The 14,515-nt window shown below is 38.7% G+C and overlaps 1 protein-coding gene across 3 annotated transcripts; it reads left to right on the top strand.

Moving 5' to 3' along the window:
• On the top strand, nucleotides 34-13,094 carry ATXN3 (ataxin 3). 3 transcript variants are annotated; one of them, XR_002440878.1, is made up of 11 exons: nucleotides 34-232; nucleotides 3,005-3,169; nucleotides 3,699-3,743; nucleotides 5,332-5,417; nucleotides 5,872-5,938; nucleotides 8,190-8,277; nucleotides 8,527-8,659; nucleotides 9,613-9,788; nucleotides 10,214-10,375; nucleotides 11,060-11,148; nucleotides 11,522-11,574. XR_002440878.1 is itself a non-coding variant. In XM_021403729.1 (11 exons), exons 1-11 carry the CDS (start codon nucleotides 209-211, stop codon nucleotides 11,614-11,616), a joined length of 1,092 nt encoding a protein of 363 aa, XP_021259404.1. In that variant the 5' UTR covers nucleotides 102-208; the 3' UTR covers nucleotides 11,617-13,094. The 3 variants fall into 3 exon arrangements, 2 of the variants coding, with proteins under 2 accessions (XP_021259404.1, XP_021259405.1); XM_021403729.1 differs by having other exon boundaries at nucleotides 102-232; nucleotides 10,214-10,337; nucleotides 11,522-13,094; XM_021403730.1 differs by having other exon boundaries at nucleotides 231-267; nucleotides 10,214-10,337; nucleotides 11,522-13,094.

Raw genomic sequence — 14,515 nt, 5'->3', positions numbered from 1 at the left:
AGCGTCATGCGGAGACAGGCGTGCCGCAGGGACCTGAGTTTCCGGCTGCTCCAGTAACGCGGCCAGGCGCGGGGTGTCGCCGAGCTGGCGGGGCCTCCCGGCCGCTAGGGGGCGCTACTGCGGCCTGTCTCAGCGGGGCCGCGCTGAGGCCAGCTGCGATTGGCTGCGCGGGTCATGTGAGGCGGAGGCCGTGCCGTTGACAATAAACATGGAGTCGATCTTCCACGAGCGGGTGAGTGAGTGGTCGGGGGAGGCTCCGGCGTTTCGGTGAGGCGTCCCGCAGATGCAGCGCCTTCGGTCGTCTGGTGGGGTGGGGCCGGGGATGTCTTCTAGTGGAGGCCGTGTTCGTATCTCCCGTCCATGCGACTGGCCCCCGGGCAGCCCCGGTCCCCCGGGGGCGCGTCGTGCCCCTGCCCCATCTCCCCTCTGGTGGGGGGAAGCGGCGGCAGCAGCAGCAGCAGCAGCAGCGCGATCTTCTCGTCCTGATCCTGCTCTTCCGGGCCGGTTCTGTGGGGAACGGAACTCGGGAATTCAGAGCAGGGCCGGGCCTCAGCGCTTCCCCTTATGCAGTGACTTCTAGTGTTGGGTCTTCCGTAGCCGTTGTTGGGTACGATCGGGTACGGTTTAAAGCTGCTGCTGCTTCTCGGCTGTGGCCGAGCACGAAGGCGAGCAGCGGCACGTGGGGCGGGTTCCGTGCGCTCAGACACCGCTCATTTCCGAAGCTGCTCGGTGTGGGTGTGCCGCCCGTCGGGAACGGCACGCTGTTAGGACAGCCGAGCTATTGCGCGCTGAGCGGCGCTTCCTGTTTGGGAGAACAAACGCTTCTGGAAACTGCTGTGCTTTGTCAGGGCTCACACGTACGAGCTACGGGTACCTGTGTTATTACAGTATAGTTTTCTTTTTCACGTACTTTGCCAATGTCTCTGCACCTGTATTGCGTTATAGGCGCTATCAGTTCTTATGCATTGTTCTTAGGCATAGTAGTTGGTTTATTTAGCAAATAAGGAGGGTTAGCTGTACAATTTTTATTATTTCGATATCAGTAGAACCTGGAGAGTGTTCTTCCAAGCTGGATTTGGGTAGCAAAACTTGGCAAGCATTATTGTGCCAAGCAGATGCTGTTCAGAGGATAAGCGTTGGATTTCAGCCATTATAACCCACGCTGCAGTGACCTCACCTGCCAATTGGGACTAGAAAATGAGTTCTAACCAAGAGTGCGCATCTTCCTTTTGTCTTGCCTAGCCTTGCACGTACCAACATGGTAATGGAAACAAAGGTTTATCAGTAAATTGCTTTGTAGTTTTGGGATAAAGTAAACTGCTGAAATTGAAATGATCAAGCGTACTACATTCAAAGAACTGGTATACCTTCAACTAAATGACGACCCTAAGCAGTGTTGCATTTGTAATGGAAGGATTGACAGTTGCAAAAAGTAGGACTACTGTAGATTTGAACCTCTGCTGTAAAAAAAAAAAAAAAAAAAAAAAAAAAAAGCCTTTTCTCTTAAAGGATCTGAGCGATTGAAACCACTTAAAGTGGGACAGCTGTCGATATCAGGATGGGTTTCAATGGGGGGATTTCAAATTTAGGGAAGATACAGTATTCTCTGCGCAAAAATACTGCAGTTAGCATTTATTACGAAGCGTGAGATCAGTTTTATGCATTCGCAGCATGTACAGATTGTTATTTTAGTTTTAAGATGAATTTTTTTTCTGTACAAGTACAGAAAGGCCCTTTCAGATAAATTAGGGCTGAAGCCTATAATATGACTCCTTTTTTCAAAGGTATCCTAGGATTGATTTGTTTCTAATTGTTTCATATGCTTCTGGTGGAAAAAAATCTGTGACTCTTGAGCAGGTCCCCTTGTTTTAGTTGTATCGCACAACCAGCAGCAGGAATGTGTTCCCAACAGGACAGGGTTGCTGTTTAGTCTGGAATTTCTTGTTATGGGTTGAACATGAGCTGGAGGAGCTGTTGAGGATGAGGCTTCTAAATTCTGTTGTTCCATGGCTGTACAGCTGGTCCAGCTTTAACTCAGTGCTCAGTTGAGTGGTGATGTCCTTAGAAGATATTGTAATCTGAAGTTTCAGGGCTCCTGTTGTAAGGGAGACCGCAGGAGGTTTGTGCACCTCGCCTGTATGATGGAAGTGTGGACGTTTAAATAATATTCCTACAAAGCATGCTCTTGTATTCTTATTTTCTGTGGGTTTTGGCAGAGGTGAGGGGCTGGTTTTGATTCTTTAAGGATTTTGTTTTGTTTCCAATGCATTTGCTCTAATGCACATTCTTAATGTAAGTGTAAACGAGTATTGATTAAAACAAAGAGAGAAGCTGTTTTTTATAACTGATGTTAGGCTTGTCTTGCACTTGTACATTAGTTACTTTTTAGAGAAAGATTGCTTCTCATGGGAAACTATAATCTCCCTTTCTGTAAAGTTCTGTTTTTCAAAGACTCAGTGCTCTGCTTTTCTTTAGCCACATGTGGAAAGCAGATTTTTGATAGCCACACCTGTCAGGGAACACAAGCTTAACCAAGATCAAGAGCATCTCATATGGAGAATGTTTGTTACTGGGAATTAGAGATTTAAAAACACAACAACAACAACAAAAAAAAAACAGTGAGTTTCCCATTTCATATGGTGATGATTTGAAGCGGACAGAATCCATTCTCCTGATGGTTGCAAAGTACTTGTGTGACTTCATTGAGCCACAGGCAATGTTTACGCTGTTTTCCGAAACATTTTCACTTAGAATTTATTTTCTTCTTGGAAATATAAGGTTTGTTTTCTATTTCACCATTGAATTTATAGAGCAGAGGAATGTATTCTAGAGCTCACGCTATAATAAATCTGGAAAAAAAAAAACAACAAACACAGTATTCTGGGAAGTGGGGACTGGAGGAAAAGTTTGCCAGAATAAAATCATCAAATGCTTTTGCAGCGCGCATCATTTACATCTATTTGTTATTACTTTTGACATTGTTTTGTTTTTTTTCCAATATTAGCAAGAAGGCTCACTATGTGCTCAGCACTGTCTGAATAATTTGCTACAAGGAGAGTACTTTAGTCCTGTTGAGTTATCCTCCATTGCACAGCAGTTGGATGAGGAAGAAAGAATGAGAATGGCAGAGGGAGGAGTGTCTAGTGAAGAATATAGAACATTTCTACAGGTAAAATCTTAACTTGATGTTGCTTGATGTTTGCCTAAAATTTAATACTGTGTGGCAAAGGCCTGGTATGCTTTCCATAGTTACAGAAGGTTCATTTCCTAGTGCTGATGTTGTGGAAGTTTGTTGATATTTCCATTCAAGCATTTCAGGTTTGAGATTTTTAAATGTTACTTGTACAGCTTTACAGTACTTCTAGAAAAGGCTACGTTATCCTCATGTTAAGGGTGGGAAGGTCAGGCATGGCAAGGAGGAGAGTAAGATTTACCATTTGTTTCAGTAAGCCAGGGTAGAGATGGGAACAATTTCCTGTACCTGTCTGTCCTTTAAGCAATAAGTATTTGCAGTTTAAAGGTTTGAGTTATTAATGAAAATGCAAATCTAGGTGTTGTGATCAGCATACAGAGTAGAACATATTTAGTCGTTGGTTTATGTATGTGCAGTCTTATATTTTTTTTTAAGTGAAATTCTTTCTGAACCTTTATGCTCACACAACTTTTCACTTTCCTTCCCCCAACCTCACACTGAGCAGCAGCCTTCTGTAAATATGGATGACAGTGGATTCTTCTCTATTCAAGTAAGCATTGCTCTATACTGGCAGATTTTTGTTTTCTTTATGGAATGTATGTGCTGTCATATAATTTAAATGGCAGTGAACTCTTATCTAGTTTCTGTTTCATAGGCGTAATGGCATTAAGGGCTGGACTTCTAAATCTTAAGAGTATACTACATTAAGAGTGGTGGTGACTTGTGTTTGTTCAGTTTATGGGTTTTTAAATAAAGAGTAGAAGCATAGACTCCCTCACTTGTGAAATCACACCTGCTAGCAGTAAGCTTGTTTTCCAGATTGTTTTTTTTATGGGCTACAGGTGAAAAAAGACTTGAGATTGTCTTCTCAAATTATAGACTGTAAAGTCTTTGGCAGAGGTTACAGGGTTATTGCTGTGATTTGCAGAATGGGAGAAGATGCAGTATCTGCGATCCAGTTTTTACAATTCTCTCAAGGCACTGTAGAATTGTGGAGTTTTTTCCTTTGTTTTGCTTTTAAAGGAACATAATGGGAAAATAACTAATAGGAAAAACTTTAACCAGAACAAAAACAAAAATGTGGTATTGAACACCAAACTGGGGCTTGCGTCTAGACTGGAGCTGTTAGCAAAACTTTGCACCTTTGGTGGTCTCTGTCTTTCACAGGTGCTTCTCAGTGTTGCAAAATCCCTTGAAAGGCAGCCTTTCTCTTCCTTATCATTTGTGGTAGGACAGGACTGTATTTCTGCAGTTAAAAGTTTGCCATTTATGTATTTTTGATTGTGTTGCTGCAAAACTGAAGCTGAAAGGAGTGCTTCCTTATATGCTGTCACTGCTTAGCTTGCTTGCTATGTAGTTGGCTGACTGAATGGAGGATGAATCGTTGATTTAAAATTTCCTACAGCATTATTGCAAGTAGCTTAAAGAGTTATTGAACAAGAGTTTGTTAGTTACCTTTTAATTTCAGATTTGCTGACTGTCTATCGAAGTCACTTAGAATATTCAAAAAAGTTGAGGGAATTATTATTTAGAAGTCTTAAGACATAATGACTTCCAGGATTTTGTTATACTGCTATTTGTTTGCAGTACTGTATAAACAAATTTAAAGACTTTAGATTGATCAGCAAGCCTTGATGGACAACTCTTTAAAATAAACTGGAGTAGTCAACCTAAAAATGCTGGCAGTAAGCCAGTACTAATGAACCCGACTAGATGCTGTGACATTCCAGTGGTGCAAATCCAAAGTAGTTACTGTGGGGTAGATGACATTGCCTTACAAGGAGAGGGCAGACAGAGCAGTAAATGGAGAACAGAGAGATGACAACATGGGCAGTATTTGTGGGAGGTGAAATTACAGCTTTGACTGGAGCGGTAAGTTCATTAACATGTCTTAGTTAAACCACAGCTTTGTTACTTCCCCTTAGATATGGTAGGCATGTTATATTTGCATGTAGATTGATGACAGTGGCATTTTGAATAATGTGATTCCTAATCTTACCTGCAAGATTTTGAGATCAAAAATTTATGAGAACAGTGGAAGTGTTTGTAGCGGCTAAAATGGTTGCTCTTGCTCAAGTTAGATTGGCTAGGTTTGACTCAAAAAGTGCTGTTGGTTTTTTGTTTGCTTGTTTTGACAGGTTATAAGCAATGCCTTGAAAGTTTGGGGTTTAGAGCTAATCCTCTTCAACAGCCCAGAGTATCAGAGGCTTGGGATCGACCCTATGTAAGACTTTGTTATCGTTATTACTAGGGGTTTTTTTTAGCACGATTTCTTTTAATTTTAGGAAAAATACTGAAAATCAGTTATTTGTTTCTTTAAAATCAGTATTTCAGCTCTGTTGCATTCTAATTTTTATTTTCTTACACCCTGATACTTTGATATTTTTCTGTATTTGAAAGTGTATGTGAGCACCTCTCCTCTGCGCCTTTGTGACATCTCAGTACCTGTGGCATCACAGATATGAGATTTCAGTAATGTTGATGTAATGAAAAAGACATAATATTTATGAAATTAAGTTATAAAAGCAGTATGAGTACTTTATAGCGTCAAATCAACAGTTGTATAACTGAAAGTTTGCTTTGTAAGTTTAAACTAGTGGTGGCAAAGAACTTAAAACATTAATATGCACTCCAATATTATTTAATTTTATCTATACCTTTTGTTTTTCTTTTTACAGAAATGAAAAATCATTTATTTGTAATTATAAGGAACACTGGTTTACAGTTCGAAAGTTAGGAAAACAGGTGACACTGTCTTTTTTTACTTAAAAATTGACTTCAGAATGGGGGTGGAAGAAGCGGTTTCAAGTAGACCATGTGTTGGCCTTTTGCAGGCTTTTTCTGCAATGTGGTTTAATAGTAAATATAAATAAATGAGTAAATGTTTGTTATATCACAGAAATGCCCGGCAGCTTCCCCTGAATTCTAGCTTGGGGAAACATCCTAGGATCAGTTCCCTAGTGAACCTGTCCTGTAGGAAGTTGTAGCCGAGGCAGTCCTTGTGACCTCTTATGTTCTCTTGTTCTTTCTGTGTGAGAAATAACAGGGAAAAAAAAAAGTGATTTCAAAGTTCTGTTGTACTAGTGAATATTAATAATTGCAGGTATTTAAGGGTATCCAAGGGATAAGGCTGGGGAAGGTAGAATCCAAACTTTTCGCTACTGTAGAAACCTATGTGAAGCAGCTGTATTATAAGCAGGAAATAACTATGAAAGGTAAAGGATGGCCATATGAATGCATGGTACCTAAATAATAACACAAGTGACACAGATCTCTTGTAATGCCAGGGCAGTCTTTCTTTCAGTAGCCAATCATTGTTCTGCATCATACTGCATAAGCTCTTATGCAACATAAATTAGCTGGTGTGGTGTTTTGGGGTTGATTTTTGTTGTTGTTGTTCGGTTTTTTGTTGTTGTCAGGTTTTTGTCATAGAAAGTGTCCCATAAAATAAGCTTTTAAATTCTAAAAGAGCAGGCAGGAATCTTCTTACTCATTTGATTTTCCAAGTGGTGGCTACTTATGTTGTCATCTGGTTTAAAGGAAATAGAATTTTGCCTGTGAATAAGCAAACTAAACTCCACAGTTCTGGTGCAGTTTCAGAGTTTGGCTGAATTTTGTTTACAGGCATTCTTTTGGTGTATTGGAAATTGACAAGGCTGAATGGCCTTTTAAGGGGCTGAATAAGCTCCCTGTTAGAATTATAGCCATGTCAGCTGGAACTTGTTTGTGATACCATTCTAGCCTAAAACACATTTAACTGGAGGTGGAATGCATTTTGTTTTCTCACATAGTTTGTAGCCAAACAAAGAAAACACAAGGTTCTGCTATCTAGAGAGTAGTGAAAAGGGAGAGACAAAATGGATTGACTTAGTGCTTTCACCTGCTTCGTTTCTGTGACAGTTAAGGCACAATTAGTTCACCAGATCTTTGTCCCCCATACTCCTAAAAGTTTGTCTGTAATCTTTCTGTCACATATGTTTACATAACCTTTTAATTCTTTTCCCACTCCTATGCAGTTTGTTTTCTTTACCTTATCTCAGTGGAAAAGGGGCTTTTGACAGACAGTTTAAGAATGGTAGATAGTAAACTCTGAATTCGCCAGGTGAATTACAGAATGGCCCTGACTGCAGGTTTTGAAAGTGCATATATGGTAGTTTGGGCAGACAAATGCATTTTTGTGATCGTGGAGATAGAACTCTTCTGTTTGAAATGGTGCATTCTAGTTCAAATTGGGTAATGTTGGAAGGGTATGGAATATAAAAAATATTCTTCAAACTCATTGCTGTATAAATGGAAAACAACAGGTAGACCATTTTGCCTTACATATTGAGTATATTTTCTCCCTAGTGGAAGTATTATATATAAATGAATTGTCTTCAGGCATCTGGAAATAATCTGTATATGTATTTATCTCAAGTGACTGATATTGTAATGTGATACTGTATAACCAGCATATTAAATTTAAAGTTCATTTTTCTTAATTTTTGAATTCAACAGTTACCTCCCAGATATGTAAAAACAGTTTTCAGTATCATCATCTATTAAAGACAGCGTGTTTAATTTAATGGAGTAAATTCAATTTCTGTTTCCTGTATCTACTAATATATTAAGATAGCGTTAACTTTTGAAGGGCTTCTTTCTTCATGACTCTCTGGACAGTTTTAAAAGGAAGATTAAGCAGTATCTTGGAACTATGCCTGAAGTGATTCTTCTACCAGCTTTAGATTTGTGTTTTAGTCTGTTTGCCTGCTACCGGTGTTCAGAAATGGTAGAGAGCATGCAGTCATTTCCATGCTTCAGATTTCCTGTTAGCTGAAGAGTTTTTGAAGGGAAACTTTGAGCAGTATAGGTATTGTGCGTCAATGGACTTTTAATTTGATGATTTGTTTTACTTGATAATTTTAATATATTTAGAAAATGACCACACTGTACACGAATGGATTACTGCGTAATCTTTATGCTAATTTGTTCTGTCAAACTTTTTTCTTAATTGCAGTGGTTTAACTTGAACTCTCTCTTGATGGGTCCAGAACTAATATCAGATACATATCTTGCACTTTTCTTGGCGCAATTACAACAGGAAGGTAATAGTAACTTGCAGATGTTAAATCTCTTTAATTGAAAGCAGGTAATCATTATTTATTAGAACTTATGTATTTAGTTAACTAGCCTTAGTTTTGTTATTGAAATAGTGAAATAACCCAAGTTCTTGTAATGAGAGTTTTGAGTCTTATATTTTAATAAATTGCACATCATTGTATTCCATATGTGTGCTTTGCAGATAATATATGCATGTAGCTTAATGCTGTAGACTTACGATTTCTATTTTTCAGGTTATTCCATATTTGTAGTAAAAGGTGACCTGCCAGACTGTGAGGCTGATCAGCTGTTGCAGATGATTCGAGTACAGCAGGTGCAGCGACCAAAACTAATTGGAGAAGAGACTGCACAGTCAAGAGACCAGAGGTAAGGTAAACAGATTTCCTTTTAATAACGTTCAGTAAGGATTGTTTCCATGATTAATGCCTACACGGAGACAACACCTTTAAGATGTAATTACAAGTACCTCAAGTTCAATGTGTTCTGTTGCACGCTATAAAACCAAATTAGTAGATGACCTGGTTTCAGCTGGAACAGAGTTTATTTTCTTCATAGTGTAAGGTATGCTGTTATGTTTTGGCTTTGGGAGAAGAACGATGTTGATAATGTTTTAGTTGTTGCTGAGCAGTGCTGCACAGAGCCAAGGATATTTCAGCTTCTCATACTGTCCTGCCAGTGAGGGGCTAGGGTGGGGAGGCACAAGGAGCTGGGAGGGAACACAACCAGGATAGCTGACCCAAACTGGCCAAAGGAATTTTTCATATGATAGGACAGAAGATTTCAGAGGAATTGATTTAGAAAAATGAATTCATTATTATTTCTTCACTTCATAAAGTAAACGGTGGTGTTGTAAACAGATGTAATTAAAACAGTAAACTACTTGACAGTGATATGAAACTATATATAGTTTACAGAGGATCTTTTGCTGTAGTGTTATCAAAGATTCCTGAGGAAAAGACCACATGCACTTTAATCTGAGAGTGCAACTATCTTTCTTGAAATAGGTTCAAATAAAATGAGTATTTGTTAATAGCACTCTTGCTTTTGAAGTTTCTCCTGAGAAGTAGGTTCTCATCGATGTACAAGCATGTGTTCAAGGTTTCAGTATTTACATTTTTACAGCTGAGAACTATACTTGCAATTCTTTCATGCTTTTTTTGCATAGAAGTAAGAAAATATTTATCTGATTATCACGATCGCTTTTTGCCAAAGTTCAAAAAATAAGTAGAGGTAAATCAGCACAAACTACTTACTTTAAATCTCACAGTAGAAGTAAGCGTGATTATCGTTTGAATGTCATAAGTGTATTGACTTCACAGGCTACCCAGAAGTGATGTGGACCAAGCTATAGAAGTTAGCCATCCTTTTGATGGAACAAGCATGTTAGATGAAGATGAAGAGAATTTTCAAAGAGCTCTGGCTCTAAGTAGGCAGGAAATTGATATGGAAGATGAAGAAGCTGATCTTCGTAGAGCCATTCAACTCAGCATGCAAGGTACAATGCTTATTTAAATTTTACTTGCAGTGTTCATGTTGCTCATGCTTTAGCAGCTACTGAAACCAGCTTCTGTCAGCTGCTTTCAGCATGCTTCAAGCTCTGAAAAGACTGGCTTTGAGGCATAGAAGGATAATCCCAACTTTGTTGTAACTATCTCCTTCTCACTGTTTGAAAAGTTACAACTTCCATGTTAACACTGATCATTAGGAGGCAAGAACAAGTAGGCAAAAGGTCGCAGGAGGGAAAGGAACCAATTCTAGGGAGAGAGAGTGGCAGTGAAGTTAGCCTAGGTTAGCTTTAATTAACAAGTCTCTTTCCATCAAGTTTGAAGAGTGATGTGTTTGGGGTTTTTTTGTTTGTTTTTATATTAAGAAAAAGTAATTTTTCTGTAATTAGTAGGATATGGCTTGTTCTAATTTCAGGTAGTCGTCAAAGTGAGTTCTCAAACTTGTTACCACAGAATGTTTCTCAGCCGCCACACACCAGTCAGACAGACTCTCTTTCTTCAGAAGATCTGCGCAGGAGAAGACAAGCATATTTTGAAAAGTAAAGTAGCTGATAGAAAACTAAAACTGCATTTGGAAGTAAATGTCTTATTGTTCAGTGCTTTTGGGCTGTGGGTGGGTTTCCCTCTGAGGTCCAGCTTAATTTAACTATTAACCTGTTTTCATAGCAGTACTAGAATTTTGCTATTCCCATGCATTTCTTAAGAAATGAAACCGGTGAAGAAGAGGGGATCTGTTATTAGTGTACCATCAGTCTTAGGAAGGAAAGTAAATAAATGTTAGAGTATTCTACTACTGTAAATTTCCATAATTATTTTCCTGAAGAACAATACTCTTCCTCTAAGACTTCTGGTAACGTTGTCTCTAGTGAACATCATGTAAATTTTCTAGATGATACTTCACTCTTCTTTTCTGGACTGCTGCCTTGCCACGTATTTGTGGTCTTATTGTAGTCTTTACTTGTCTTTATTTCTCAGTAATGGAGGAAACTTAAATAAGGGAGAAATGCTGCAGACAGGAGATAGGTTTTGCATGAGGATAGTAATACAGAATGCCTGAATTCTAGGAAAACAGGAGTGTAATTTGGAATATCATGTTGGGATATCTGAAGCTTTGCAGAGGAAACTGCTGAGGAGGTTTTAGGTGGTATGGACAGGTTAATCTTTCAAACAGCAGCTTATACACCTTAACAATGAAATAGACTTGATACAGGAGACATGCTGATGTTAATTCTACTCTTCTATACATCTTTAATTATTTCAGACAGCAACAACAGCTACAGCAGCAAGATCTGACCCTGAACCTTCATGGTAAACCAATTATAAGCTCAAGCACTCTGGAAGCTGATCCAGGTACTGTTTTTCAAACTTTTTTCCAACACTGGAATATATTATTTATTTACCTATGTGTTGGACCCTCCTTCCTAACTTTCCTTCCCTGCCTTATTTCTCACCCCAGCAGCAATTTAGACTGTGCTTCACAGCCATTACTCTTTTTGGCATTGAAGGAAAGGATCACTTTCTTGAAAAGTTTGTTTTGTTGTGAATGGCAATACGCTGTTCCAGGGTGAACTATTAGACCATTTGAGTTCTGGCATTGCTTTTTGTTGTTTAGTTTGGCTGGCACAGGGTAGGTATGGACAAAAGGAACAAAGAAAGCATTTAACTACAGTTGAAAACTAAATCTGTGCATTTATTACAATTTATATACATCTGTTTTCTTTAGGAGGTGATATGAGCGAAGAAGACATGCTTCAAGCAGCTATGAATATGTCTCTGGAATCTGCTAGAAACCACTTGAGTACAGAAGAGAAGAAATGACATCGTAATTTTTTCCCCTCTACTGTAAAAACACTACGTCTCCGTTACAATTTTATTCTGTGGATGTTGCGCAAGCAGGGTTCATTTCGGAGTTTTGGAAGCAGGGATGAAAGGTTGGCTGGAGCTCAGAGTTTAGAGGGAATCTGCAAATATCAAAAAGTTGGCACTAATGTAAAAAATCATAGCACTCCTACTACAAGATTAACAGTATTGAAATTACTTAGATTACTCATGCGGTCAAACATACACATGTAGCAGCTGTAACTCGCATTTTAAAAAAAATTGTTTTGAAAAATTCTATAGAGAGCACAAAAGGTGCCAAAAACTAGTATCAACCAGTTTTTCAGTACTAATACAAAAATAGAAAAAAGTAATAAGTTGTATTCATAAGTTGCTAGATACAAAAAAAAAAAAAAGGAGATCAGCTGGGGAGGAAAAACTAAATTCTGTTTATCTTAGTTAAAGAATGAATCATAATACAAGTTGAGTGACTTGATGTCAACTTTCTGGTCCTGCTGCCCACTTTTGAAATGACCCATTCTGCAGGAGAAACCTAAATCTGTAAATGTATTGCTTAGCAATTAAAGAGAAAATCTCCAGTGTACTGTAGATTGACATTCACTGAAAGATTCCAGAGTAATTCTGACCTTCTAACACTTTCTGGTTTTACTTTTAGTTTTACTTGTAGTTTCCAAGTTCATGTTTGAGGTAGGGTTTTTGCTTTGCCATTTTGTCTTTTGATAAATAAATAACTTTTTTATTTTTTTTAATGTTAGGTTTGTTTTATACTCTTTCTGATTATGCCGCTGTTTTTATCCTAAAAGTATCACAATGGGTTAAACAGGTTTTCTTTTATATTTCTACTGCAATATCTTTTCCTCTTCAAGCTCAACCCTTCATTCTGCCCTTTCAGTATCAAAGAGCTGTAACGGAGTCTAGGAGAAAGGAGAATGGGGACGATCTGGGTGCCATAAAATGAGTGCCACGTATGTAAGTTGCATTCCTGCAGTCTGAAATGACCTCTGTGCAAGTAGCTCTTCGAAGAATGAATATTTATGTCTGTGTGGGTGCTCCTTCTGAAATGCTTTTTGACTGTCTGTCAGAATGTTGTAGCTTTTTCAGGAATGGCCTTTATTCATGCACCTTAAAATTTTTTATCATGCTGTTTCTGATGCTGAGGGGGAAAAAAAAAAACAGGGAGCAAAGGATGGGAGATGGCTTATGCTACTGGTTGTAACACATTTGTTTTGATACCCAGGATGAGTGTGTGATAGGGTGACCAAACTTGACTTTCAACTTAGTGCAGAAATTGATGTTTCATTTTACTAAATGGTGCTTGAAATACAAATTCTGTTTACATATAAATTATATGGAAATATGTTGTAGATACAGTATGTAAGCCGTATTCAATGTGTTAACAGCACAGGCATTCTAAGAATAATCTTTTGAAAATAAACCCAAATTCCTGTATCGAAATATCCTAATGTAGTATCATTGCGTAATAGTGACATTTAAAATTAGTATGAACTGAATGGTAGTTAAATGGAAGTATATATTCAGCATCAAGTAGTACTCACTTGAAAGGGCTCTTACCTCTCAGTAAATATTTGTTTACAGCAATGACTTCTTGGTAGGTTAGAGTATTATATTATACATATATAGACTGAATTCTGTTTTCCTGAATTTCCATTGCTGGTATGTGTTAGGATGATGTGAATTTTGACATGACAGCACTACTTTTTAAAAATTAAGATTTTGTTTTGTAAATAATCCTATTGTGCACATGTAATCTCTGTAATGTGCAGAAGTTATACAGCCAAACATGGCATTGAGAAGTCACATGTGTGCAAATGCCACTTTGAAATGCTATATTTTTCAGGATGTAGATTTCTGATTGAAATTTATATGCAACTGAAGACAGAAGAGGAGTATGTAAAGCACTGAGTTATTTCTTCGCTTGTTTGCAAATTGTCTACAACTTTTACTTCCCTTCCTTTGTTGTGCCATAAATTGACCCTGAAATAATCTCTCCTTTTAATAAATAGGTGTAGGCTGGCAGAGCTTGTTAAGTCTTACTTGATACTAGTACTTGAACTTGGACCTTTTATCTTTTGTTACAAGAATACCATAAAAATATCATTTCTGTAGCTATATAGTGTATTGGTCCTATATTTAAAAAATTTAAAAAATCCCCTTGAATTGCATTAACTAACCTGTGACAATTACATCATAAAGCTTGGAAAAGACCTCTAAGATCATCTAGTCCATCCACCTACCACCAATACTGCGTGCTAAACCATGTCCCTAAGTACTACATCTGCCCTTTCTCTTAACACCTCAAGGGACAGTGACTCCACCACTTCCCTGAGTAACCTGTTTGAATGTCTCACCACTCTTTCTGAGAATAAATTCTTCCTGCTGTCTAATCTGACCCTCCCCTGGTGCAACTTGAGGCCATTCCTCTTATCCTATTGCTGTTACCGGGGGGAAGAGGCTGACCCCAACCTTGCCGCAATCTCAGGCAGTTGTAGAGAGCAATGAGGTGTCCCCTGAGCCTCCTCCAGACTAAACAGTCCCAGTTCCCCCAGCTGTTCCTTCTGAGACACGTGTTCCAGACTCCTCACCTGCTTCTCTGGACATACTTTAGGGCCTCAGTGTCTGTCTTGTAGTGAGCGGCCCAAGACTGAGTACAGTACTTGAGGTGTGACCTTGCCAGAGTTTAGCACAGGGGATGATCAACTCCTTGCTCCTGCTGACTGCATTGTTTCTGATGCAAAACAGGATGCTCTTGGCTTTTCTGGCTACCTGGGCACACTGCTGGCTCATGCTCAGCTGAGTGTAAACCAACACCTCCAGATTCTTTTCCTCCATGCAGCTTTCCAGCCTATAGCGTTGCATG

Source organism: Numida meleagris, chromosome 6 (assembly GCF_002078875.1).
Source record: "Numida meleagris isolate 19003 breed g44 Domestic line chromosome 6, NumMel1.0, whole genome shotgun sequence".
Classification (NCBI taxonomy): Eukaryota; Metazoa; Chordata; class Aves; order Galliformes; family Numididae; genus Numida; species Numida meleagris.
The sequence above is the reverse complement of the archived record's forward strand: the minus strand, read 5'-3'. Positions and strand labels throughout refer to the sequence as shown.